Raw genomic sequence first — 27,762 nt, 5'->3', positions numbered from 1 at the left:
AGCATCCTTCATGTATGCAAACACTCCTATTGTCTCTACTTATCTCAACTGCTTTCTAAAGCTTTCAGGGAGGATACATAATGTGAAAAGAATTGTTTGGGCTTGCATGTTGAGACCTACTGCAGCTTTATTCTTTTACTAGATTCAAATTGAAATAGACTCTGGCTTCGAAGTTTAGATTAACTTGAAAGTAGGACAAGTCGTTTAAGCAACAACAAAAATACCACCAAACACTAACACCAAAGTGATAGAATTAGTTGGTCGCGTTGTTTGGCCTCTTGTCAAAGCTACAGTATTTCTTGTCTTAAAAGCATTTATTTCATTATTATTTTTTAAATGTTAAATAATTGCCATGCTCTTCTATAAAGGCAACTTTATAGATGTCATGATACGTTTTTGTGTCAGCTGCCTTAGTAGATTTAATATGCAGTACGGGACTTTCAGAACATTACAAAGCTCCCTTTAAATATGTTTTGAAAAGAGTTTAAACTCTTCTCTGCGTCACTGCTGAGTTCGCAATGGCTTTGCTTGTGTGCTTGAATTTTGTAATAAATATTTGCTCATTATTATTATTTCCGTGTGTGTGTGTGTGTGTGTGTGTGTGTGTGTGTGTGTGTGTCTGTCTGTCCTTTCAGAGTGTGTGTGTGTGTGTTTATTCCTCTTTCACTGTTAACATCAAATTGCCCTGCAACAGTGTTTACTGTCACTGCCTTCATTGGTACACAAAGCACACCCATGGTGGGAATTGCCGGCTCTCGGAAAAGTAGACATATAAACATGAGAGTAGATAAAATATTAATCTTTAGTCTCCCAAGTTTTCCATACAATTTCCATGTCTGTGCGAATTAAATAAAGTTGACCTCCAAATTGTTTCTTCCCTAGATATGTGGCAATGCTGCTTCTTTCTTTTTTTCTCCTTCCATTCATCCTGTTTGGCCTGAGGTTGGGATTTTTGTTTTGTTTTGTTTTGTTATTCATTTTTAAAAAAAGAGTGAGAGAAGAACCCCCTTTTCATTGGTGTCAAGCTAGGATGAATCGGCCAGGGGAAGCATGTTTATAGACTGTGTGAAGAACTTTGTCTTTGTGTGGGAATGTTGGTGACACTGTTACTGCTTGCCTGAATGAACTGCGATGACGTGGGTAATAAGGTATCCTGCTGAGAGCCACAGCAGGCCCTTCTCAGACCTCCCACTTAATGCCATTCAGCTCCAGCCCAGTGTAGCTAATTTTTCCCATTCCCTCAATTCTTTTGGCCCCCTTACAAACAGAAAAGTCAACTTTTCACACCGAAGGCGAGATAAGTGCTTTAGGAAATAATCTTGTAAACAGAATGTTACCTTCTGACCTGCAGCTGATACCTTGACTCGGGACAAAACCCACTAGCCTATTGCATTAGACATGGCTATTAAAGGAATAATGCAGCTGATCCTCCTTACAAAGTGCGCTGAGAAATGGTTTAGCCAGATCACTGTGCCTCTTGTCACACTGAATCATGTTCAGCGGCTCTCCAACACACACACAGAGCTGATACGCAACCGCTTCCTTCTTCCATCACCCCTCCCCAAAATCCTGTCCATCTCGGTTGCAGTATCTGAGGGAATAAGTGGCGAAAGCCAGCTGCATCTCTCCTTGTCTTATTATTCCCTTGGAACGCTGAAATGAACTTGAGGGCATAAAATACATATTGCAGAAGCCAGGAAAAAAATCCTAAGGACCTTAAACTACCTTGCTGCAAATTTTGAGTGACATTTATGGAATAAAGTTTAATTACTTTAAAGATTACATTTCACTTTTTTTGCATATGAAGAAATAGGTAGGCATGCCTTTAATGTACTGAAAATTAGTCAGAAAACTTGTACTAAATTAATACTGTAAGTCAGACCTCAGTCCTAAATGTATTCATTAGGGAGTAATGCACTGAGATTTACTTCTATGTAAACATGCATTGGATTGAGGTATAAGGAGGGGCGAATCTGTCAATTTAATTTTCTATCAGTTTTTCAGTGTTAGTTTCAGTTTACCACATTTTCTACACTGGCTTGTGATTTATGTTTTCAAAAGTCCTTCAGAAAAATCATTAGCATTTTAGCACACATTTTTCCTAATAGACACTTTTTTGCATACCGTTTTGTCTGATACACAGATTTTTGAAATCATTCCCCCCCCCCCCCAATGTAATACTTTTTATGTTAGATGCATTAGATGCATACTTTCCATATATGTGCATTTTTGTACCCATATCTGATACTAAACTTTTGTAAAAATCAAAGAAATGCAAATTCTGAAGGATAGCAGTGCTTTAATTCATGTATTGCTTCTGGAAGTGTGAATTAGGAAGTCTTGCATTTTTCTGAATTGAAATGTTTTCCCATCCCCCAGCTTGTCAGTACTGAAGGCAAAATAGTAAAACGTTGGCTGTCTAAAGTTGCTGCATCTTACTTCTTCTTTTAAATAACTAGATTCCTCTGACATTTTTTAATAATAATAATAATAATAATAATAATAATAATAATTAATGTAATTATTATTATTATTATTATTATTATTATTATTATTACTATTATTATTATTATTATTAATGTAAAACTTTAATCACTTAAAACACCAGGAAAAATATTGGCCACCCTTGGAACAATAGTAGCCATCTCTTCCCTCCTCTCCCCCCCCCCCCGAAAAAACTCTACCGCACCTTCTATCCATCCATCTATCCATTCATTCATTGTTGTTCTGCAGAATGTATTCAGACATGTACCAGCTCTAAACAGATAAAAACATACACAAATCCTGATATGATTCTGTTTTGCCTTTCTTCTATAGCCTTGGTGAATTGTTTCCATGTAACTTGACAAACCTTAAGGCGTATCAGACTTGAGTGAATGTGCGACTGTGATAGTGAGTCTTAATAATGATTTTTTAAAAAGATAAGACTTTGAAAAGTAAGATTATGAATGCAACCCCAAAGCAGTGATTGATTAAGGTAAAGGTAAAGGTACCCCTGCCCGTACGGGCCAGTCTTGACAGACTCTGGGGTTGTGCGCCCATCTCACTCAAGAGGCCAGGGGCCAGCGCTGTCCGGAGACAATTCCGGGTCACGTGGCCAGCGTGACATCACTGCTCTGGCGAGCCAGAGCCGCACACGGAAACGCCGTTTACCTTCCCGCTGGTAAGCGGTCCCTATTTATCTACTTGCACCCGGAGGTGCTTTCGAACTGCTAGGTTGGCAGGCGCTGGGACCGAGCAGCGGGAGCGCACCCCGCCGCAGGGATTCGAACCGCCGACCTTTCGATCGGCAAGTCCTAGGCACTGAAGCTTTAACCCACAGCGCCACCTGCGTCCCAAGTGATTGATTACCCTGTGTATATTCTTCCTACTTGAACAAAGCAGTTCATTGCAAGTGAGTCCTGAAAACTGGAATTCCATTGGAAACCAGACTCCGCTTTCATTAAGCGCCACAATGAGAGTGCTAAAATGTGGGCCACAGAGGTATAGTTTCAGTAGCCCACTCTGGTATGAAGCTTCTGGATGGCCACTGTCTCCTTACCACAAGGTGTAGTGATGGCTACCAACTTAGACAGCTTTCAGTGAGGATTAGATCCATTCATGGAGGAGATGGCTGCCAATGTCTGGTGTGCATATCAAAGGACATACGCTTCTGAATGCCAGATGTTGGAGAGCATAAGTGGGAAGACTGTCCTTGCAGTTACGTCTTGCTCGCAGGCATCTAGTTGGCCACTGTGATTACAGGATGCTGGCCTAAATGATCCTTTGGTCTGGGCGCTCTTTGTATGTTCTTATGTTTACCCTAATCCTCCTCAACGGGATACTGAGATTAATTTGAGATAACGCCGACCTAATCACCTTGGAGGAAGCATGGGATTCCAGTGTAATGAATGTAGTGTTCAGTTTTAAGTAGAAATTATGCATATCTGTGTTTAAAGGGCTTATTGATTTGTTCCATTTAGAGTAATGATTTAGAAATTCCTCCATTTCTTTACTGGCAACATCAGCATAATCTCCTTTTCAAACACGCTTTATGATGTCTCATCGGTTGAGATAAATTTGAAAGGTTCCCTCCCCCCCTCTTCCCTATGCCTTGAAAGTACTGTATTCCTTATTATCCTTTTTCAGCGCTTACTTTAAAGCAGTATCAAGGGATTGCAGGGCTGCACTTTTCCCCTTGCCCCCTATTGTTGCAGTGCTTGCATTTTCACTTCTGCAGCGGGGAGACTGCTGTATTCATCGAGTTCCCTGAGTGATTTAGAACCCGGGAAGATCAGCATTCTACCTCATACAAGAAGACTCCATGAGCAAATGAAACTCCCCGTTGCAAAAGCGACCACGTGTTAGTCGCCTACACAAGCTTTTAGTGATACTGAAAGCGCAGCCCCTTGCTACTCATTTCCCCTCTTTACAGGTAATAACTGAGGAGGCCCTTGTCATGAAATGAACTCCATCAGTGCATTGTGACTCTGAAATTCCATTTATGTCCATGTTAGTATAAATAATGGAATAAACTGGTCAGCTGCCTACAACCTCTTAACATTTGCGTGCCCTCCACTTCAGCTTTCATTCAAATTTTTCTTTTTTAGAAAAGCAAGTTGTTGAGGGAAATTTGTGGATGGGACATAGTATGGGAGACTGTCTCTCAGTTATGCTGAGCTCAGGCAGTACTTGTAATTTACCGAGGGTCAAAGTCAGGAATTCATATTGCAGTTTTATGGTTCATAAGTTAGTCAGTTTTGAGTATGGATTTTTATATTTGCTACAGCCGTTGCTGCAAATATTGAACTGAGTAAGAGTACTTAATGTGGCATGTGAATCATTGTTGAACAAGAAGGAAAGGCAACGTCACAGATCTAACAACAGCAAGCAAGTGGATCATAATTGTGATAGATGGTTGCTTTCTGAACTGCCCCCCACCCCCGCCGGAATATTCACCTATGGAAACACTTCACAAAGCATATGTTGGATGTGACAGATACATTTAAAAACATGGGATGTTAAGACTAAACTGCAGAATTACACTTTTTCTGGCTGTGGGCTGATTCAGGCATAATGCCAAACCCTTGGGTTGGTTCCACATCAACAAGGCCAGAAGTACCCTCAGGCTCAACCACTTCTCCATTCTTCTTCCCCTCATGATCCACTGTTTCTGGCTTCCCTTCCTGCTTTAAAGCAAACCACTGTTTCTCATTTCACTCAAGCAAGCTGTGATTTGCATGTCACCTAATCAGCAAGGTTTATAAGCAGCATAGTTTTTCCTCAATTCAAGAACAAAGGGAGGAAACTGAGGCAATATGGAGAGAAGGAGGGGACGGAAGCATAGCAAGGTACTATGGACATGGGAGTCTTCAAGCTCGTTCACAAACCATAGTTTGGTGTGTTGCAGCTGAAACAGCCCAATGACATTTCCTAATAGTGATTTTTGACTATTCTTCCTGCATGTTCAGTTAAAATGTTAATAGTCATTGTTCCCTGGAGGGCATTAGGTCACTCAGTCTGGTTGCTTATGTCACAAGTAACTCAAATATAGTAGCATTACATATAAAGGATGTGTACACTTGTAAAAAAATCTATGACCTGGAGCATGAAAAGCAGATGGAGAGTATATGGGTAAAAATTGTAGGAGAAAGGAACAACAGTGACCTTACTATGGGTGTCTGCTATAGACCGCCAAGTCAGACGGAAGACTTGGATGATGCCTTACTAGAGCAGATTACCAAACATTCAAAAAGGAGAGAAATAATCCTGGGGGACTTAAACTTCCCTGGTATCTGTTGGGACTCAAACTCTGCCAAGAGTGTAAGGTCTGACAAATTCCTCCATTGCCTCGCTGACAATTTCATTTCCCAGAAGATGGAAGAACCAATAAGGGGATCATCTGTCTTGGACCTGATCCACACCAATAGGGAGGAACTGATTGATGAAGTGGAAGTGCTTGGAAACTTGGGAGGAAGTGATCATGTTCTCCTGGGTTTCAGGATACAGAGGCAAAAGAAGCTGCCTTATATTCAGCATGGGTTCAGCAGCATTATCTATTCTGCCTAGCAGTTGTACCAGCCCAAAGAGATGGAGCAGCAAATGGTGGCCTTATTGTAGTTGTGGGCTCCTTTAACGTGATCGGTTGTGGTAGCGTCATCGGATTGGGTTGTAAGTCTTGCAGATAAATTACAGTATTTTTGGTAATGCAATGCAGACATCAGATAAGAACTATGTGAAATAGAATCAGATCCTCCCACTGTGAAACATTAAATTAATGCTGGTGACATGACTTGGCTGCTTCCTTTTTTACACCATTGAAATTTATCACTCCATTGGGTGATTAATTGCAACCTTTTATAGGAAATTTTGATTCATGGCATGTTCAAAAGGAAATTGTAATGCAGTATTACAATGAAGCAACTTCTAAAGCTCTCCTGGTCAGTTGGGGAGGGGAACACCCTCCTGAATATATTTGATATTTGATGAGCTGTCGAGATTTATAGTTGTTAACTGCTAAAACCTAAAGGAGTACATGCTTTTCATATGCTGCTTCTTCAAACCCATTCATCTCTCTGAGATCACTTGAAGCAAGGCTGCAGATCGAGTTAGGCTGGCAGCATATTCTGATGCCCCAACATTTAGAAAATTGCTTAACACAAATTATTTTACTAAGCAGTAGGCCAGTTCAATGTATTTATTTCATGCCTTCAGGATTTCCTGTTTTTTGCAACAGGTAGTTTTCCCGGGAGCAAAACTATTCCTATAGTCCATGTTTAACTTCGTCTTAAAGTATCAAAACTGTCATAGAAACAATATTCCCCATCACTCCAAAGCTATAGCATCATAATATTTTTCACCTCAAAAAATCTCATAAATCTCTTTTCAAATTTGCCGTCTTGAATCTGAGGTTCATTCCTAAGGAATATACTTGGGGGGTAATACTAGTTATACTAGTAGTAATATTGCTACTACTACTAATAGTAGTAGCAGTAGTATAGCATGGATGGAAGTCTGAACAGGAGTACTCGACACGGCAACATTTTGTGACAGCCTACACTTCCAAATTTCTTCACAATAATGAACTTCCATCAGCACCTGCAAGAAGCTGGTTTATTTATGTTCAGCTATTTGCCTTGCCTGATACAGTTGGTGATTCTACAGTGGTACCTCTGGTTACGAATGCTTCTGGTTACGAACGCTTCAGGTTACGAGCTCCGCTAACCCGGAAGTAGCTGCTCCTGGTTGCGAACTTTGCCCCAGGATGCGAACGGAAATTGTGCACCAGAGGCCCCATTAGCGAAAGTGTGCCTCATGATAAGAATGGTTTCAGCTTAAGAACGGACCTCCAGAATGAATTAAGTTCGTAACCAGAGGTGGTACTGTATTTTTGATAGGAGATTTGGCTAAGTGACGAGAGACACTGTCCACATCAGTGGCTAGCCTTTACACTTTTTGTTGCCTAATCTAGCAACGAAAAAGGTAAACCCATCTGGTCGCATGCAGACACACATCCATACATGAGCACCTGCTCATCAATGTTTTCTTTAAGTGGCAGAGAAGCTCCTGCAGGTTGGCTCTAGGCATCCTAGATCAAGGGTGTGCAGAAGCTAGATCTGGCTGTATTTCAGTAGATCAACAAGGATTTCTGATTCTGGATTGTTTAAACAATATCAACAAAGGAATGACATGCACCCCACCACCACCCTAAATTAAATAATGCTGAAATGAAGAAAGTTCGGTGTGGCCAGGAGTGGGTTTTTGGTTGGATCCCACAATCCTCAAGTCTTCCTTTCCCTGTCAGTCTACCTTAGTTCTTCTAAGGAATTTGTGCTCTTGCCCAGCCCCACCTTGCAGACCCTCTTCCCACCAGGACCTTGGCAGGGTTTCAGTGACCGAGCCGTGAGCATGCACATGTAATCTCTTTGCAGTTACAATTCTGGGTATTGTTTTTAAAGTGAAGGTACTTTACAGATTCCTTTCTTTCACATACAACTGAGCGTACTGCATTTAATTCTTTTCCCCCTCTATTGTGCCTTTTCAGAATTATAGATCAGCGGTTTGAGAGAGTTTCATATTTTGTCTTTGGAGATTTCAACTTTCGACTGGATGCAAAGTCAGTGGTAGAGGTAGGACCTCCTTTTCTTCTTTACATCTGGACCCCATTGAAAATTCTTCAGGTTTTTAAAAAAAAAATGCTTAAGAAAGTTAACTGGCTTTTAGGCTTGCAGAAAAATGCTCAATAGACCAAGCTGGTCACAGCCATCAAAAATATTCCGTTGCAATGCTACCAGTCCATCCATGAAGTCCAGCATAGATGTTCTGGGTAATGAATTTGCTGCCACTCAGCCAGGGCTCCGAAGACCACATCATTCTGGCACAGCTCTGAAGATTGGAGATAACTATAATTGGGTCAGAACTGGACTGTGTGTAGTTTGATATCGATACATTAGTCAGCTAGTGAATTTGTGGCTGAGGTGGGATTTGAACTAAAGACCTTTCAAGTTCACAGTTCACATTTTCCTTAGTATTGACATTCCTGAATTTGCCATTTCCCACACAGAGTAGTTTCCACACAGCTTTCCCCCAAATTTCATTCCACAGAAATTTCAGCTCAGATTTTCGGTTTCAAATGGGTGTATTTGTTTTTAAAAGAACAAACCTCTCATCCCTTCCTTTTTTTTCCTCCCTGCGATAAATCATAGGCAGCTTGAGAATCGCACAACAAATTTCCTATAATGGGAAATCCTCCTAATAACCTTCTCTAATCCTGATGTGGCTATTTTCATTTCCAGAGTGCTTTATGAACATTAATGAATGTTATGCTGCAACCATACATCTAAGGTTAGAGACAAAGAGTGCAACTTGTGCATGAATCAAACTTTTACACGTGTCAACGGTACCAAGCTATAGAAGAACAATTGCACGCCCTTTGCAATGTCTTAATAAAAAAACCTGCATTGTGATCATGTAACTTAACTCTGTGAGCAGTGTTAACTTTCTTTACAGAGAGCCTCCAGAAGGAAGGGTCCATTAAGTTTCCTGGGAATCCAAATAGGAAGGATTCAATGAACTCACTTGCCTGCTTGCCAGGAACAAGTATCTCTTCCCAGTCTGGCAGGTGACTGCGCTTCTAGGAAAAGCCATGCCCCCTTTCCTCTCTCCCCCCCCCCTTTTATTTGTGGAAGAAAGGAGTGATGGTATCACTTGTACATGCTGCTGGCATATGTTCACACAATCCAAATGGGAAGGGAGAGAAAAAAAAGAGAGAGCCTGCCTGTAGGAAGCCAAGCCCAGAGCTTTCCCCTGTAGCTAGGACTTTATCCATGAATGCATATGGTTAAATGCCATGAGTTACTGTGCTGGGAAAAATACTAATGATTTACCTCTAACAACAAAACAAGAGGCATGAATCGTGTGAACAGAGGGGGATTTTCCTATGATGACTTCTTTACCTCCAGAAGGTCTTCCCTGGGAAGGGGGAGGTATGCATGGAAACACTATGATGCCAGGATGTGTATAGATAGCTCTTCGCCCTCTTCACTTTTAAGCACACGTGTGTTCCTTTTAGTGCATTAATAGGGCTTCCATGACGATTGTAACATGGCTAAACCAGATTTCATTGGGGCAAAGGTGATGTTGAAGGACCTGATGGAGCCACTATAACTATAACTATAACCCTAACCCTACCTGTAGGCTTATTCATACATTGCACTGAATACAAGTGCAAGGCATCTCTATACATGTTCAGGTGTTAGTTGGTGTGAAAAAGTGTACACTGCTTGATTTATACAGCTGAACTGTTGTGTACAAAGATTGTTAAAGTAATGTGAGTGTCCCTGTATGTTACCGATTTGACACTCAAGCCAACTGGCGAATGCTGCTTTGTCATAGTATCCAAGCTCTGAAGGTAACCTATAAATTAGCTCTTTCTTCTCTCGTGAATGTAAGTAGCTGTAAAAGACTTTCCCCCCCTTGTTCACCTCTTTGTTCCACCCATTTGGAAATATTTCCTTGTGAAATGATTCTGCCAAACATTTAGGTAATACAAGAAGATCCAAGCGCCAAATTTGATGCATTGAACTATTAGATCTGCCTACCTAAACAGCAACACAAGGCAGTATATTTCCAAAGACATTCTTAGCAGGGCTACTGAAAGAGAAGATATATGGGTTGTTTCAAAAATAGATTTTCTTATGCTCATACAGAGTAACATAAATCAGCTGGCACCTTATTGGCCATATTAAATTGTAATTAAGAAGCAATAAATCATCATTCAGGGTTTTAGGTGCAAGAGGGAAAAGACTTCTCCAAAGCATTAGACAGACCGTTTTTGCTATGAAATTCTGTTCCACTATCCACGAGAGAGAGCCATAGGTGGTCAAAGAGAAATGCACTTATAGGTCACAAAATGTGCCTTGTCAAACTGAAAATGAATCAAAAATTATAAAATTTGGAACTGGATCTTTGTCATGATGGTCTAGATAGAGCTTTGCACAATCACTGAGGTACGGTATGTGCAGAGCACAAATACATGTGAATTGTAGTATCTCCATGAAGACAGCAAATGAATGTGTCTGCAGATCTGCCTCTTTGAAATAAATACAGCAACACTTGGGGTTGAGTGTTCTGTACATGGGTCAAATGTGAATTGGGCATCCAAATCTATTCTAGAGGGCTGCAAAGACGAGAAGGCATCCTTAGAAATTCACCAGGAGAACTAAGTGCATTCTTATGTGATATGAGGAGTGGGTATCCTCAGGCCTGGAGGACAAATGTGGCTCCCAGACCTCTCTCTCTGGCCCTTGGGACTTTCCCAAAACTCTCTCTCCAGGCCACATCCCTTTGCAGCTGTTTTTGTCTGGCTGGAATGAGCCCTTGAACTCCAACCAGGCTCTTGCTTAATTGGGGGAAGAGTATAGAAAAGATTGTGTGGACATGCGTGGAAACTAACCTGTTGCGCAAAGTTAAACTTCACAATTGCTTCTCTCTCCACATTTTTTTCTGGCTCTGCTCACCACTGGCATGTGGCCCCTGGAAGCTTGTTCAATAGGGAATGTGGCCCTTGGAGTGAAAAAGTTTCCCATTCCTGTGCTAAACAATTGGAAGAATACCTAGGCATCTAAATTATACTTAATTTCTGTATTGTAACTTCATTAAGCTTTTTAGCATTATATATATTATACTATCAAAAGATAGAAGGAGGTTTTAAGCAGCCAGGGAAAGGAAAAATTCAACTGTTTGTCCTATCAAGTCATTTGTAGATGTTGCATCTAACACTCAAGGCTAGAATTTTGCTAGAAGCCCACTCATGGGGTGCTAAGTATGTGATTGTGCCTGCTTGCTCTTTGGAAGAATAGCTTAAGGGGGTAGCTAGCCTATTCATTTGGAGGCTGTGGAGAGGAAGCAGATAGCAGCAATAGGACTACCGCTAGCTCACAGGTGGATCCCACCTTTATCCTTCCCAATGCACCTGAAGAACAACAGCCTGCTAAGGAGCCAGGAGGTTTGGCCAGCTAGCACCATGCACAGAGAGGGAGAGGAAGATCCATGGTGGTAGCTGTTCCCAGGGGGAACCCTACTTATTTGGAGGCTGCTGTGGGTTGTGGATCAACAGCAGAAAACCAGATCCAGTGGATTAGCCCCAAAGCTCATCCTAAGCAATGGTTTGTGGATGGGCTTGTTCCTAGATCTGAGGTTATAGTGAGGGGAGAGGGGACATAACTTGGCTTCCACAAGGAGACTGTTAAAGCCCTTTTCATATGAAGCATTTGATTAAAGAAATGTCTCCTGAACCAGCTGCAGTTCAGGTTTTACAATCTTTCAACTGGGCTTTTTCCCATCTCACCTAACTCCCTGGCTTTCACTCCCACTTCTTGTGCACCGTAGGGAACCGCTACAACCCAAATACATAATATTGCATGGGGCAGGCATCTTTGTGGGGTGGGGTGTCAAATACCTACCAAGATGCGCTCTCTGCACAACACAGCGAAAACCGTCTTTATTTTAAACATCTGTAAGCTGCAGCGCGGGGACACAGGTGGCGCTGTGGGTTAAAGCCTCAGCACCTAGGACTTGCCGATTGAAAGGTCGGCGGTTCGAATCCCTGCGGCGGGGTGCGCTCCCGCTGCTCGGTCCCAGCGCCTGCCAACCTAGCAGTTCGAAAGCACCTCCGGGTGCAAGTAGATAAATAGGGACCGCTTACCAGCGGGAAGGTAAACGGCGTTTCCGTGTGCGGCTCTGGCTCGCCAGAGCAGCGATGTCACGCTGGCCACGTGACCCGGAAGTGTCTCCGGACAGCGCTGGCCCCTGGCCTCTTAAGTGAGATGGGTGCACAACCCCAGAGTCTGTCAAGACTGGCCCGTACGGGCAGGGGTACCTTTACCTTTACCTTTAAGCTGCAGCGCAGCACTCAAAGCAACATACAAAGTTTTGTCAAGGGTCAAACAGCAGTTTAAAAAGATATATCCACCTGTTGTTTTCTCACTGGTGATTCCTGGCAAGGACTTGATGTAGCTCTAATTGACATGGGAATAATTTCCCTGGCGGAGGGGGGGGGGTACACCCTTTGTAATGCAAACATCTGCCAGATTGTTAGCTCTAGTGGCCAGTGTGTTGCTGTAGCAATAAGCCACCAAAGTTTAACTTGGAGCTAAAAGCTTTCTGGTAAATCACCAGTCTTCCCTAACTACATTAACAGACTAAAAGAATAAACATCACTTCATTGCTTTGCTACCCTGCACAGCTAATCAATGGCTGGATCCTCTAGCCCACTGTTAATTGGTATCTACTCTGTCACAGTTCAGATAATGTAGATAGAGGTTTTAGCTCATTATTCTTTTAATCGTAGCTGCTCCAGCTGTGTTTGCACTAGTGGGGGCATAGCAGCTTTCCTTGTTTGTACCAGTTCGTGGATTAAGGGCAGAACCCTTAAGTATGCACTGCTGGGACGCAACCTCCGTTTGTTTCTGCATCGTTTGAACACAAGTTGTACAGCAGCAGCAACATTTTTGGGTGGCGGCGGGGACAGCTTCCCTAATTGGAATGGGTCTTTCAGAAGGCAGATACCCCAGGTCTCTTGTATGTTGCTTTTGCTACAGCCAGACAACTTCTCCACAAAACTTAAATGCTGATCCTATGAGATGCAGGTAACTCTCAACTTACACCAGGGTTACATTGCAGGGATCGCACCTAAAGCCAAAACATACTGAGTTCAATGGCTTGTAGGATTGCCAATGTCTTTTTTCCACCCAAGTAGCTTCGGCTCTGAACGCACACAAGTTAAATGTGCCTAAGTTTCAAGTTACCTGTATATCACTTCTTACTCCTCAATAGCCCTTTCATTTAAACTTCAGATGAAGATCTGAATCGAAATGCTGTCAGGTGCTGCTCAGTTGATAAGTGCTGTCTTAACAGTGATTGTCCTAGTTCAGGAGCAGCCAGCACAGTTCCTTCCAGGTGTTTTAGACTACAATTCCCATCAGTCCCAGCCAGTATAGCTAGTGGTTGAGAATAATATGGGAGCTGTAGTCCACAACATGTGGAGGGGAACCATATTGGCTACTGCAGTGCTTGTATTTTGGGGAATCCCTTGAATTCAACTAGAGAACTCCTAGCTCTGCAACTTCTCCCATTTGTTAAAGCCGAACTGCAGGTGCTGATTGGGAAGATCTGCATGTATCATTTATACTGCAGAAAGATTGTCAGCTGTTTCATAGGAAGCCAAATGAAAATAGATTCACCAACGTTGAGCAAATTAAATGTGCAGCGTCTCTGTTTCAGCAGGCAAGGAGTTCTGTTCTGTCAATCACAGAGAGAAAGAGAAAGAGGACACAGCTTATCTCCACCCTCTTTCATGCCTGTTAACAGACCACACAAAGGTGTTTTTTTTAAAAAAATAAATATTTTGGCTGATTAGAGTTCTGCATTTTATTGCTTCTTGCTGCATTTCGTTAATCAGAACCCAGGGCCCAACCTGCAAACCTTTGCAGCTGTTTTCAAGATAGTTCCCTACAGTAAATTTGGCAGTGGAATTAGTCCCATAAATCATTCCTTTCCCCCTTAATTCACATGAATGTATGGAAGTGTCAGTGGAAGGGTCACAACCCCTGTCTGTAAATTTGTAAGGCTGCCTACACATTGGTGTCCAGTCCTGGCTGTCATTTTGTGCTTTTAACATGCAGAGGTGCCCTTTCCCCTGCATTTGTTAGAGCAGCTGTCCTTGATTGATTTGCCTGGCATGAGGGTGGGGTTTGACCTATAGGGGGTTGGCCTTTCTTTCTATAGTGCTTCAGGCAATGAAGCAGGAAACAGCAACTTTTCCATGGAGTGGGCAGGTCTCTTCTCTTAGGAATTGCTAATCAGACTTTCTGCCGTGGTCTTCCACTGTGGCCAAGACGATCAGGTTAACTCCTTGTCCTACGGATGGAGACAAGGCATGTTTAACTCCTTGTCCTATGGATGGAGACAAGGCATGTTTTTAGCTGACTTCCTGAGTTTTTTTTTCCATTCTGCTGCTTTGGGGTGGGGTGGGGGGGTGGGGAACAGAGTATTGCTTCCTCTCTTTAAAACTGTCCCATCCATTACTCAAACCAAGCAACTTCCTTTGAAACTGCATTTCTGTTTCACCATTAGAAATAAAAAAATAGACATTCCTGCACTGAAATGCATAATAAAAATAGCAATTGTCGTCAGATTTTCTTCTAACTATGCAAGGACATAATTGTATCTATGAAATCCCGTGGCATTATGAAAGTGGTACCATTAAGCAGGACAGCAGAACCAAAGCTAGGACCTAGCCATTTTTAATAATCTGATAATTTTTAATAGCCATGCTCTTAAAGGCATCCAACTCAAAGTGGCCACGAACATAAGAAGTTGCCTTATACAAATTCAGACTCTTGGGGCACAGTTCAGCTAATGCGTCACACTAGCAGAAGCCTGAGCAAGGACTTTTGCTAGTGCAGTGGGGCTTAATTGCACTGCTATGCTGGAACATAGCTGTCTGGACTTCCCATTCTAGTTTTCCTCCCTCCCTCAAAGCTGCTGAGACTAAAGTGAAATCTCTCTTGTGATTTGGCTGAGCAGCATGATGTAAGCAATCCAACATTACTGGCACAGTATGGAAGCTACATTATGACTTCATTTTGAGAGAAGGTAAGAAAGCTGTGGGGTCAGTTGAAATGCTGCTTCAGATGACTAACTATTGGGGAAAGATAGGATGTGGAGCCCCAAGAGCAGAGGGACTTACAGGAGCTCCCTAAGAGAAGATTCTAAACCAGGGATAGAGAGAGCCTGTCTTAATTCCCATCAGCCCCAGCCAGCATAGCCAATGGTCAAGGATGATGGGAGTTGTAGTCCAATAATATCTAGAAGGCCACAGGTTCCTCATCCCTGCTCTAAAGGTTTGTCTTCCTACCACATTTGACTCCTCAGGGGCAACCTGCCAGATCAGGTGACAACCTCTGGGGTACCATATTCTCTTCCCTTCCCATCTTCCACCCATCCTTCACTCTTATTTCTTTCTCCCCATTCTATTTTTTTTGGGAGCGCCCTACTTTGTCTGTATCAATTTGGGGTGGTCTAACATGAATTGGGTTACAAATGACATTTCAAATAGACTTAATTAGATGTTTATGTTGAATTATCAATTTGCATCAATGTAATTGGTTGGGGAGGGTGGGGGATCACCATCCGTTTAATTACCTATTATTCAAAAAGCATACAGAGGGCAAATGTGACTCCCAAAAGTCGGGAAATCTCATTTATTTCTTGGCAAACGTTTTGTTACATGAAATGCCAATCAACTGATGATGGATTTTCTGACCCGGCTACAAAATAACTAAAAGATTAATTAAAGACCTTCCAAGATTTTATAAAGTGCACCCAATCTAATTGAATGCATTTTTAAAAGGGATGTTCCCTTCTCTCCCCCTCCCGCAACTTGCCCACTGCACACTTCCAAATGGGCACCTGCTGTTTGTCAGGCTACATTGATGAGGGAAAGGAGTCACAGACTTAGCTGTTCAGAAAGCTGATATGCTGGCGCCATTCCTCATCCTCACCTCCTGGCCTCTTGGAGGTGTCAGGTTGGCAAGGAAAAGGGGCTGTTAGCTGAGAGGGAACTGTTGATTGAAGACATATGAGTATTTATGCAAATATGACTGATGACTTTGTCAGATAAACCTCATACTGTTTTCAACTTAGATTTCTTTCATTGGGTGAAAGCCTAAACCGCGTCCCACTTGCAACCTTGGCATTATCATCCCCATGTTCTAACCAACTGAGCTACTGGCTCTTCCTTCACTTTGCCTACCTAACTACTTTGGACCATAATGCTTCTATGATCCTAGGCAGATACCATCTGTGTTGCGCATGAGGCAGCACAAATTGTTTCTGAAGGAAATACAGATAGGTAGACATGCTCTGTTTCCCACCTCTTTTGATTAAATCTGGTCAGTACCATGTTTCATACAGTCAACAATTCAAAACTATTTATCCTTCAGCAATTTGATAGATTAATGTCACTGTGGGGTTGTTGTTTTTTCATATGCAGAACCATAATAAACTATTATATCAGTATGCTAATTTATTTCTGCAGTAATTCAATAAAATAAGTTGTTGTTAAGCTTCCTAGTTGAAAATGTCATATTAATCTACAAATGGAAATGTCATCCAGTCTTGCTATGCAGCAAAGATTAAGTGATCTAATGCCTTTCTGAGTATCATTAATGCCTTTGATCCAAGTGTGGCAAATTGAAGAAAAGCCAATGATTTATGTTAGGACGGCCACAGTCTCCTGTATCATGCCAAGGTGTCAAAGTTTGATACCTGACCTGTCTGCTCAACAGTGGGATGTTTAGGGCAACTTTTCATACCAAGTGGGCCACAAGAGTACTTTGACATGGAACCCGCAATCCACACACTGCCTTGTCATGTGGGAGGAGGCTAAAATTTGACACACCTCAGCCCTCATTCTGCCTTCCCACAGCCGGATAAGCAAGGCGCTGGCCTTTGGGAAGGAGATGCAATCTCTGGCAGGGTCCTAGAGCTGTCCCACCTTCTTCCTAAAGCTGGGAAAGCACTACCTAGGCTTTGGGAATGAGGAGGGAGGACTCTAGGACCATGTCTGAGCCCTCACGCCTGCTTCCTGGACTCAGTGTATCCTTTGGCTCTACTTACCATGACTCCCTGGAATGGACACTTAAATGAAGAAGTTGACTTACAGGGTATCAATCCCCACCACTTCATGCTTAAGTGTTTACACATGTGCAGCCCAAGCCTGTGCATAGTTATGCAGAAGTAAGCCCCAAAGTTGTGATACGCATTTCAAAATTGGGACTGCATAAGATTGCAGCTTTAATGTGTAACCTGACAGATGCTGTACATGTTTATGGTATGAGTTCTTAAGAGTCGTGGTAAGGGCAGCCTTATAAAGCAACTACTGCCTGCACTTTTGCTCATACATTCTTCTACACTGGGGCTTTGCAGCAACAAATCATGCAGCGTCAATTTGCAGAAGTTTATTTATTTTTAATTACTTATTTTTTAAAATAGTGTGGATCAGTTTCAATGTGGTTTTTTTGAAAGAAAAGTGGCAGCATGGATTTAAAACTTAAACTTTATGGTCCTTTTTAAAAGGGGTTCACATAGGCACCCTATATTGTACAGGATGAAATACTGCATTTCCAGCTCTCTGTTGTCTGGCATCTTGTGCCAGTGTCATTTAAAACAAAAACAAAAAACCCCACCTTTGTTGCATGTTTCTGGAGCAGAAGTATTTTTGGGGATTTGTTTAGCCTCCAGCACAGAACAATTAATTGTGGTAAACAGAGAGAATTGACTACAGTTGACCCCTATTCAAACAGCCTTTCACACTGAACAAAAGGCACAGCCGTGTGGATACTAATGTTGTCACCAAGCTCTCCTGAGGTGGTCTCCCTTCCAGCAGAAATTGTAAATTAATGGAGGCCTGACTGGTACTTGTGGTCAGCCAGGCCAAAATTACTTATATCCTATTATCCATCTGTAAGCAGTTGAAAGAGGGGCCTTCTATTAAAATGGCACGTCCGATGGGAAAGTTCCCTATTCATTTATTCTCAGCAGCTACTCCATGACACTTGTTGTTGCTTTCCATTTTCATTTTCTAGCTGCCTTCCCCCACCCTCTAAGGTCCCCTCTTTCCTTCCTCCTCTCATTGATGTGCTCTTTGCACCTCAAATAATGACCAGTGATGTAGAACACAGTGGAGTTTCCTTCCATTTTTGCCGAAGCAAAGCAAAACCCATCCTGGTGGGGGGGACGGACTTCAATGTTATTCTTGAGTTGGTTTGTCACTGAGGAGAAACCACTTACCGTAATGACTGTCCTACAGACTTTGTATGTAAGTTTATTCCATAGCAGGCAAAACTTCATAGCAAGAGATCTTGAATTCCCACTAGAACCCCCTGCCCACATATCAACTGCTCCCCAAGCCCTTCTTACCTACCGAGTATAGGCAAGGTGAGTTCTTGCACTAAAGAGAAGAACTGTTGCAACAACTCTTTGGATCCTGTGCAAAAGGGCAGCAGAAAACCATTTGCTTGTGTCACCACCCACCCCATGATATTCCCTAAGAACACCCTTTATGTTGTGCCCATTCTAAAGAATGAGATGAAGTCATTCCGGTGGAAAGGGTAATGAGGAATCTGATAACTCAGCACTAGCGCAAAATGGCTTCTCTGAAGCATAGTTCTCGCCCATAGCAGATGTCTTGGAGCTGAGCTGCTTCAGATTGCCTAGGGGGTGGGAGGTTGGATTGCTTCTGCCTACCCCCACCCCCAAAAGAACAGCACAAGGTGACTGGTATTAGTCCTAACTAAGCCCGTTGCTTTCAGGAATGGACAGAAAACTTGAGCAGTTGACATGATGGTCACCAAATGCTGTCTTCAGAGCGCACAAGTGCTTGTGTGGCTCCTTGCTGTGCATTTGAGCTGGGGGCAATGAAGCAAGCTGGAAGAGGAACACAGGTGGAGGAAAACACATGATGAGTTCACTCAAAGACAAGTTAGAGCCCATTATAGGGCCTACTCTGGGACTGTGGTCAGCACCAGCAAATGAACTGTTACTGGTTGTCACAGCTTACTGTAGTTGTTAGCACTACTGGCAGAAAAGGAGTATCACTAAACTCACAACTAAGGCTGGGAGTGCCACAAAGTCTGTAATTACCCTACGGCCATTAGGCACAGTGTCGCTTCCTTGGGGGTTGAATTAAGTTGGACTTACTGGTAACTTCTGAGTAACATGCAGAGGTTTTCACTGTAATCAGTGTCACAACATCTCTACTTCTTTATGGGGTAATGTTTCCAACCAGCACCTCTAATTATCACTGGTAATATAATTCCAGTGGCACATATGCCACCAATGCCATTTAATGAAGTTGGAATGTTTTCTGATTTAGTCTCCTGGAAGCATACGCTTTGTCAACATAGGGAAGAAAAGCACCCCTGCTATTACCCCACCTCTGCTGGTACTGGTATGTGCTGATCATGGGGCATTCGACACAAGAAGGCTTAAGCAACCCTTTCAAACCACAGTAGAGCAGCCTGCCTTCGCCCCGTGGTTGCAACGGTTTGGTGTGGTCTTAACTCAGAGTTCTGTGTTGCAAACACAACCTCAAGTGCAATGATAATGTGATGAAGGTTTGTTAGATTAAAAGGTATAAACATCACCTCTGGTAAGGACAGCTTTATTAATGAAGGCAAATTATATCTGTCCATCTGAGGCACCTGCTAAATGTTCATTATAAATTATGGCTGTGGACGTTGTGATGAGTTTCATATTGTCGCCAAGCTTGATCGCCTTCCCAAGGGATTGTATGTTTACTTAACAGCATTTTTATTGTAATTGTTTGTTTTCTGCCGGTGGCAAATCACTTGTCTATGTTCACAGCACGTATGTAATAAGGGTTTTTATATTTTTCTTGTTCCTTCCTGTACTTTCTGTTGACTATTTAAAATTATTCAATCAAGATCCATAGGAAGTTTGTACAATCCTTGTGCAAACCTGTCTCTCCTCTTTGTAAAGTTCATTATTGTTATGTAATTATTACTACTACTACTATTATTAAGGAGAACACATTTTGATAGGTAGAACTGGATTCAGCAATGCTGATTACCCATCTCTTCAGCTGCTTTTTTGACACATCCAGTTCCACTCTGATGCTCTCACACTTACTGGCAAGATTCATTGGAGGTTAATTAAATCCATCTTCAAAACAACGATGGGCCAATGAGCCATATCCTCTTTGCAATACTAAATTAAATGATGCCTTTGTTTCTATCTCTATCAAGGAAGGGAGAGTGGGCTTGAATGGACTCGTTCTTGAACGGGCTTGCGGCAGGGCCCTAGAGGGTCCTAGCCGCATGTGGTCACAAACCTGCTTTTAATTTGTGGCTACAGGAAAGGAGGACACAGTTATCAGCAGGCATGTGGGGTTTTGTTCACCATCAAGATGTGAAAGATGACACCATTTAGGAAACAGAGAGAGAGAGAGAGAGAGAGAGAGAGAGAGAGAGAGAGAGAGAGAGACTTTCCTCTCAGCAGGATATAGCATGCAGTTCCTCCCCTGCTTCAGATGCAAATTTAATACAAACCTGGTTACGGAGCAGAACAGAATATGAACGATAACTTCTGGCGTCGTTTGTGGCCATAATTAAAAGTGTACACAAATTAAACACAATTACTGCGTGCTTTCTAATAGGGCTGAGCGTCATTAAACTAATTAATAATGCAGCCGATGTGCTCTGTGCCGCTGCAATTGTTCCAAGGGTATGTTTTATGCCTTGCATGGTGGCAACTGCCAGCTGGGGACTCAGCTGGCACTGGGTGACAAAGAGTGAGAGCAGTACCAGTAGCGATCGTCTCGGCACCATCCGGGGTAGAGCTGGGTGCTGCCGCCACACCTGCCATTCATCACCTAGATGACAGCGATTGTGATAGATGGCTTTTCAGAAGCTTTCCCCCCCCCCCTGTGTTACTGCCATTGGGTTTGTTTTATTATCCTCATTGTTATTATTGGTCTCAACTATATACTTACATATATTCCTCACCAGGCATATTTGAAAGCGAACGTAGGTTTAGTGAAAAGAGGCCTTAAAAGGCATGCCTGACTTCATCAAGAGTGATCTGGGGAAGGAGAGGGTGTAAACCGTTGCCTTTTCTTCTTAGGAAAATGCACGAAGCACGTTTTTTCAGCGCGGCATGTGTTTTAGAATTTCTCCAAAGAAAAAAGGCAAACTTGGCTGTTGGTTATGATATGAGGAATTCTTACACCCTGCCCCACCCCCAGTGGATAAGGCCCACTGAAATTAGGGGAACTGTCTTCCGGGCGCAATGTTTATAGACCAGAGTGCTGTCATGCTTAGAAATGACTGGACAGGGGGGTTGCTGGAAGCAGGCGAGCTGCTTTTTGTTCAGCACACTGACAACAGCTACTCAATTGTCCGATTGTTCAGCGCTGTCATCTCCCCAAGTTTCTCCCTGACAACAGGTTGCAGGCACGGATTGAGAAATCTGTGGCGGCGTATCTATGGTAATGGCTTCACACATTTTAAGTGTATGCTCACTTGACGTTTCACATATCAGGGCTGGTTTCTATGACTTCTGTCACATTGCTGCCAGTTGCCTGTGGCTGGGACCCAGACCAAAGGGGTAGCTTCTGAATGTGGATGAAGGCTAGCCATTAGCTACCGTTGTCATGCGATACCTGGCTGAGCTGAGGCAGCGGTGTCTGAGGTGTTTATCTGATTGGGCTGTAGCCTCTGTAGTGTGGGATCACTTTAACCCTGGAGGGCTTCCAGATAGCCTCTGTTATTTTTATACTGGCAAGAGCTGAATATGTGTTTTACTTGATTTAGATGTCCATTGTGACACATTTGACAGTCATTCCCTGGTGTAACTGGACCTGTTGATTCCTTGGTCTGGTTTACAACTTTCCTGTGTGGTGGAGTAAGTTACTGCTACCCAGCATGGCGATTCAAATACACTGAAGGGGCAATAAATACCTGATTGTCTCTGTAGCGAGAGCAGCTACTTCATTATGGGTCTATCTAAAGCATGATGGTTCACCGTACTTTTATTAGCGCCAAGCGTGGTGCATTTTTCTTAATTGTGAAACAGCTTATTCATCCCATTGTTTTCAAATGTGTATCAATATTTAAGACTGTTTCACTTCCCTCTCACCCCTTCGCCCCCCCATCAGTTTTACTTCCTGGGTTGTTCTATCCCCTACTGCTCCTAATCTACTATAAATTTTATATAATTTCTTTCTTTTAATTGCCTGTTTCCACTGTTGCATACCTATCCATCAGCAAGTTATTGAACTGTCCTTTCCAGTAAAGAAAAATTATGGATTTTGTCCACCTTCACCAGTAAAACAGCTTTTTGGAAGGAAACTGTAGAGACGAAAGATCACGCTGACACATAACATCGTAATTCAGCTCTTCAGATGAAATTATCTTTCAGTCTTAGCTTTTTAATGATGTAGGGCTTTTTCTAAAAATAAATAAATCTCAAGCTCATTCAGCATGTTCTGAGCTCAGCGGTATAATGAGACTGCTCTGTTAGCAAACAGGCCTTGTCTCCCGGCAGCTGCTTCTCACTAACCTAGAAATTGGAATATAAAACTTTACAGAGCTCAAAACAATTACATGAAGACCCGGGTTGTTTCCCTGCCTCTTGAAGAAAAGCCACTGGACAAAACACAGTAAAGCTGCAATGAGGGGGAAAGAGACCATCTATATTTTGCATCTGCTATGACCTTTGAACTTTCTGCTTATGGACATGACCACCTCAATTCCTCAGAAGCCCACAGTAGGGTTGGCTGTGCATCCTGCTTTACAAAATATAGTTTGTATTTGAAGGGTTGGCAGTTCTCTCTAGGAAAGAAGTGTCTTATCTGAAGAGCTGTCCAGCTTAAAGACACAGAGCCATAAGAAGGGAGGTAGAAGCCATTTAGCACCTGGGCAGCACACAGGGCACGTGATTAGAGTCTCCTCCAATATGTTGAAATATATTGATTGTCCATTCAAAATCATATTCTGGCCTACATGACTAGACTGCACCCTCCTCTTGTAACTCATCCACCCCCAACCGACTGGTATGTGCCCACCCAAGCTCCCCATGAGCAAACATCCATGTTTGGAAGGGGAAGCTTCCAGCGTACCTACTGTGGTCCCACAGGTTGTTTGGATGGCTTAAAACTGCCTGAATCATAATTTTCCACAGCAGTGGACATACCTTGACACAGCCGGTAAAAATAGAAAATATTAATTGAATTGGAAAGAAGATAATGTTACAAAACTAGAGGAAGTATACCCTCTTCTTCCAGCCTATTTGTTGCTCCTATAAATAAACTGTAGTATTGTGGAATAACACATGAAACCCATATGCAACTTCTTAACGGAAGTCATAACATCTAAGTGCGAACGCTTTGACAAATGTTGTACTGGACTCATCAGCATGTTAATGAGTTAAAGAGTGGGTCCTGCAAGCAGGGATTATAGGATCTTTATCACATGTTGTTTATCGGAGCAACACTTAACAGTTTAGGACAGCATTATTCAAGGAAAAAGAAGATTTGTTTCAGATACTGACATAAACATCTCCTCATAATAGTGGCTTTTCATTTACTGCATTGCAATGCACCATAAGCTTAGAAGCACAACAGATTCTTTGTTGTGTCTCAATACTGCTTGTACAGAGTGATGTCAGTCAATTTTTGACCTATACAGTCTGGTGTTATTCTCAACAATCAGTAATAGATTTTTCTTGTGCTCCCCTAACTACCCAGGGGGTAGGCCAATACAGTTCTTGAAAACGATCATTTGCTTTTATGGTGTCTTCCTTTAGGAAGTACGAGGTAATGACCCTCATGGAAATCCCAGCTGAATCCATTCATTTCCTTCTATTGACCTCTCCCAGCTTGTCTTTTATTATTTCCTATTAATTTCTACTGGCTTCTATTGACAAGTGGATTTGGAGCTTGAGAAAACTAGTATCCTAGTAGTTCTGGTCATCCTTTTTCCTTATTCTCAAAATTTAGATACATTTAAAAACCCTAGATCTGTTTTCCATTTCATCTTAGTATGTAGGCCAGGGACAGCCAATGTAGGGCCATTCAGATTATGTTGGACCCTACTCCCACCAACCCCAGCCGATGGTCATGGGAGTTATAGCCTGATAATATCAGGAGGGCTACATTAACTGTCCATGCTGCAGACTCTGCAGAAATGAGCTTTGGTTCTTTTGTTACCTTCATCACATGTGGAATATAATAAATAATTGGAGTGTGCACTGACCAGAAGATTCAGTCCACACCCACTTTGGAAGACAGGAAGATTCAGTCCAAAGCACTTCAAAAGCTGTCTAGTTCAGCACAGGGTCTGAATTCGAAACCCGATATTGAAAAACAAAGTTTCGTGTCTTCCCCATTAGCTGTTGTGAGAAGAGAATCAAATAGCTAGAACTTCTTTACCCTTTTGACAGAAATGGATGAAATGTGCAGTCATACTAGTCCTTCCAGAGTGGATAAAAGTATAACAAATTACAGAAAAATAGGTTCAAGGGTTTTTGTGAAGTTGATGGTGAGAGTGGAAACATAAAATGATTTTGTTTCCCTCCCTGTAGTTTTATAAACAAATCTTTTTATTATACAAGTGGCATATATTGTGGAGGTACTCCTAGGAAAAGAACCTGCAAAATTTTCTGAAGCGCCATGAATCTCTGAAGCACCTCAAAGCATTTCAGAGACCCATGCTTCAGCTCAGACAAGCTCCAAATCTGTCCAAAGCAGCCCAACTTTAGTTCTTCATTTGGGATTTGCCCAATTCTTTTGCATAGCCCTAGTAACTCGAAGCTACCAACATGAGTTTGACCAAACTGTGGGAGGCAGTGGAAGACAGGAGTGCCTGGCGTGCTCTGATCCATGGGGTCACGAAGAGTCAGACACAACTAAAAGACTAAACAACAAGAAGTATATAATGAGGAGTGTACCTGCTTGCACCCATATATACAGTCAATCTATCCTCTTTCTTGGTGGATGGCTGACCAATGCAGGGTGTACCTGTGTGTACAATTAGCTATAGGCACATTGACACACCCACCCACTACAAAACTGTCCTGATATCTCTGAGCTCTTCCCTTATGCCTATGCAACAGATCTCTTCCTATGCCCCTCTTGTTCTCTTTCCCCCTTTGATCCCTAGAAAGACATCAGCCAGCCTCGTGACCATTAGAAGTTACCTTTCCTGGTTACTTTCCCACTTACCTCTTTTCAATAAAAAGATGCGCAAACACAGACACAGGGCATCAAAATATGTTACGTTATAATACTATTGAATTGTGTTGTAGACAATCAATAGATGGAAAATAGGTCAGACACTACTGCAGAGGTATCCACTATCCCAAGGCAGGAGTGGGGAAGCAATGGTGTGATTGAGATGGGGAATGGAAATCAGAGTTGTTTTCTAAACTTTATTGTCGGGAGCTGACTGAAGCATCTTTTCTCTCTCTCTCTCTCTCTCTCTCTCTCTCTCTCTCTCTCTCAACCTTAGGGTTTCTTAAATGGGCAAGACTTCTTTAAAACAAGCTTCAACATTAGATGGGCACAATCATTGTACTCTTTTAGATGCCCACTGAAAACTTTTCTTGTTTCACCAGGCCTTTCCACAGAAAATATTTGGTTACATCTGTTCTCAAATTTTGTTTTGGATATTTTATTGTTTTTAGATACCTTTAACAATTTGTAGATATTTTAAATACGTGGGTTTAAAAAAAATGTGGTTTTTAAATATATCATAGAAGTGTTCCTGGGCTCCTTTGAGAAGAAGGGCAGGATATAGATTTAATTAATTGGTTATTTAAACCCATAATGTATACATGATAATTATGTAGTAGGCAATCTGGTTGACCACTGTGAGAACAGGAGGCTGGACTAGATGGGCCATTGGCCTGATCCAGCCAGGCTCCTATGTTCTTACCTGTTAATTTTTTGTTCTGTATTGTCTACTATCACAATGACAGTCACTCTCCAAGGTCTTAGGCGGCGGACTTTTTCATCACTTGATCTTTTTAACTGGCAATGTCAGAAGGCTACAGGCCTTCTGTATGCAGAGCAGATTCTCTGCCATTTAACTACAGTCCCACCACAAACTGGCCCACACACTGACCTTCCGAAGCTACAGGTACATTATATGGAGACATCTGTTTCTTTATATGTGCCTGGCTACTGATAGGTTTTGGCAGGCATTTGTGTACACACACACACACACACACACACACACACACACACATTTTTAGATTATTATTTCTGTATGCACTATAGAAAGTTATTTATGGTTAAGGAATCACACTTTCTTAAAACCAAACTTTGTAAAGATGGTAGCCATGTAAATAATACTTTAGGAGAAAATGTTTTCAGAAATCTGCCTCTAGTCCGCCAAACCCAGCCAGCCTCACTAGCATACGAAAGATGTTGCCTCTTTTCCTTGTTGTGGTGTGGAAGTTTTATCAGGCAGGAGCATTTGCTCAGAACTGGACAAAGCTACAGGAAATATGTGTGTTTGCAGACATATTCAATAGATTCAGCATCTTTCGTTAAGGTGAATTTTCACAATGACCTGACCAGTAAGTTTAAGCATGATAAATAGTTCTGAGAAACATGTCCAGGAACAGGCATTCTTAAAAGATATTTCCAGTTTCTAATTTGTTTGTCCCCCAAAGTAATATTTGTGCCTCATATTGCTTTGATGAGAGTTGCTGCTTAAATGAAATAGGCATTCTAAGCTGATAATAGTTGACAAAATGCTTATTTTAGTCTCCCCACCCCCACCCCACAATTTATATTGTGTGTCAATAAGAAAACTATGTAAATGTGAAAGGGTTCAAGTGAGGGCTACCCATAGTAGGCTTTAAGTTATGCATTCTCCTTTGTGCTAATTTTTCAAGGATTTCTCCCCCCTGTGATGAATACATGAATTTTGTGCACTGAAGCATAGTGCTGGGCCTTTTGGATAGCAGGCTCTGCAAGAAAGAGGAAGAGAGGTTTAATCACAAAAGCAAAAACTTCACTTCGCACTTTGTTCCATTTGCAAATGGTGCACATCGCCTTTTGTGAAAAAGAACCTATGGCTTGATTCATGATGACGGCGCTTCGTAGATTCTTCACATGGTCCCCTCCCCCCCCCGGCCCAAAATAATGCACATGAAAAGCAAAAGAAACTGAACATAATTGGGACCAGCAGCTAGTATTAGGTCCTTTTCCAATCAAGATTCTCTAAGCATAACCTTTTCTGTTGGTGCTCTAAGCCTCTTTCCAGAACTTAGGAGCTTTGGCTCCTGTTTCAGGACTGAACAGAGCGGTTTCAATAAATCAAAGTGAATTTGAAACTCGAAGTCACTCTTTGCCAGTAGGGTTAAATTGATTTTTATAGTATGTCTCTCTCTCTCTCTCTCTCTCTCTCTCTCTCTCTCTCTCTCTAAAAAAAAAGAGGGACATCAGACTTGTGCAATACACGGAGAGTCTGAAGGAATCCTTGGCTTGAGATTCAGAATGTGTGTTTTGTTTTGTTTTTTAAATGAGGAAGGGAATCTGCAATTGAAATTCATGGTGGCAACTTGCTTTTATTTGAGAGATTTATCTGTTGAAATCCCATCTAGCCTCATCTAGCCTTTTATTCCAGATTCTTCCATCCATTGTCTTTAAGGTCCATTTCTTTTACAAGTCTTTTCCTTTCAGCTTTCTCA

At 42.2% G+C, this 27,762-nt stretch overlaps 1 protein-coding gene across 4 annotated transcripts in view; it reads left to right on the top strand.

Annotated features, from left to right (window-relative positions):
- INPP5A (inositol polyphosphate-5-phosphatase A) overlaps positions 1 to 27,762 on the top strand; it is a 239,861-nt gene that overhangs the window by 154,096 nt on the left and 58,003 nt on the right. For all 4 annotated transcript variants that reach the window (XR_014564893.1, XM_083741100.1, XM_083741101.1 and 1 more), the window contains one exon: positions 8,024 to 8,108. Coding sequence is in view for 3 of the 4 variants with exons in the window: in XM_083741100.1 (XP_083597226.1) it covers positions 8,024 to 8,108 (85 nt within the window). In the remaining variant the exon portion in view is untranslated. The remainder of the gene's footprint in view (positions 1 to 8,023; positions 8,109 to 27,762) is intronic.

Source organism: Podarcis gaigeae, assembly GCF_964106915.1.
Source record: "Podarcis gaigeae genome assembly, chromosome: 5".
Classification (NCBI taxonomy): Eukaryota; Metazoa; Chordata; class Lepidosauria; order Squamata; family Lacertidae; genus Podarcis; species Podarcis gaigeae.
Note: the sequence above shows the minus strand (reverse complement) of the source record. Positions and strands in the feature narration are given on the sequence as shown.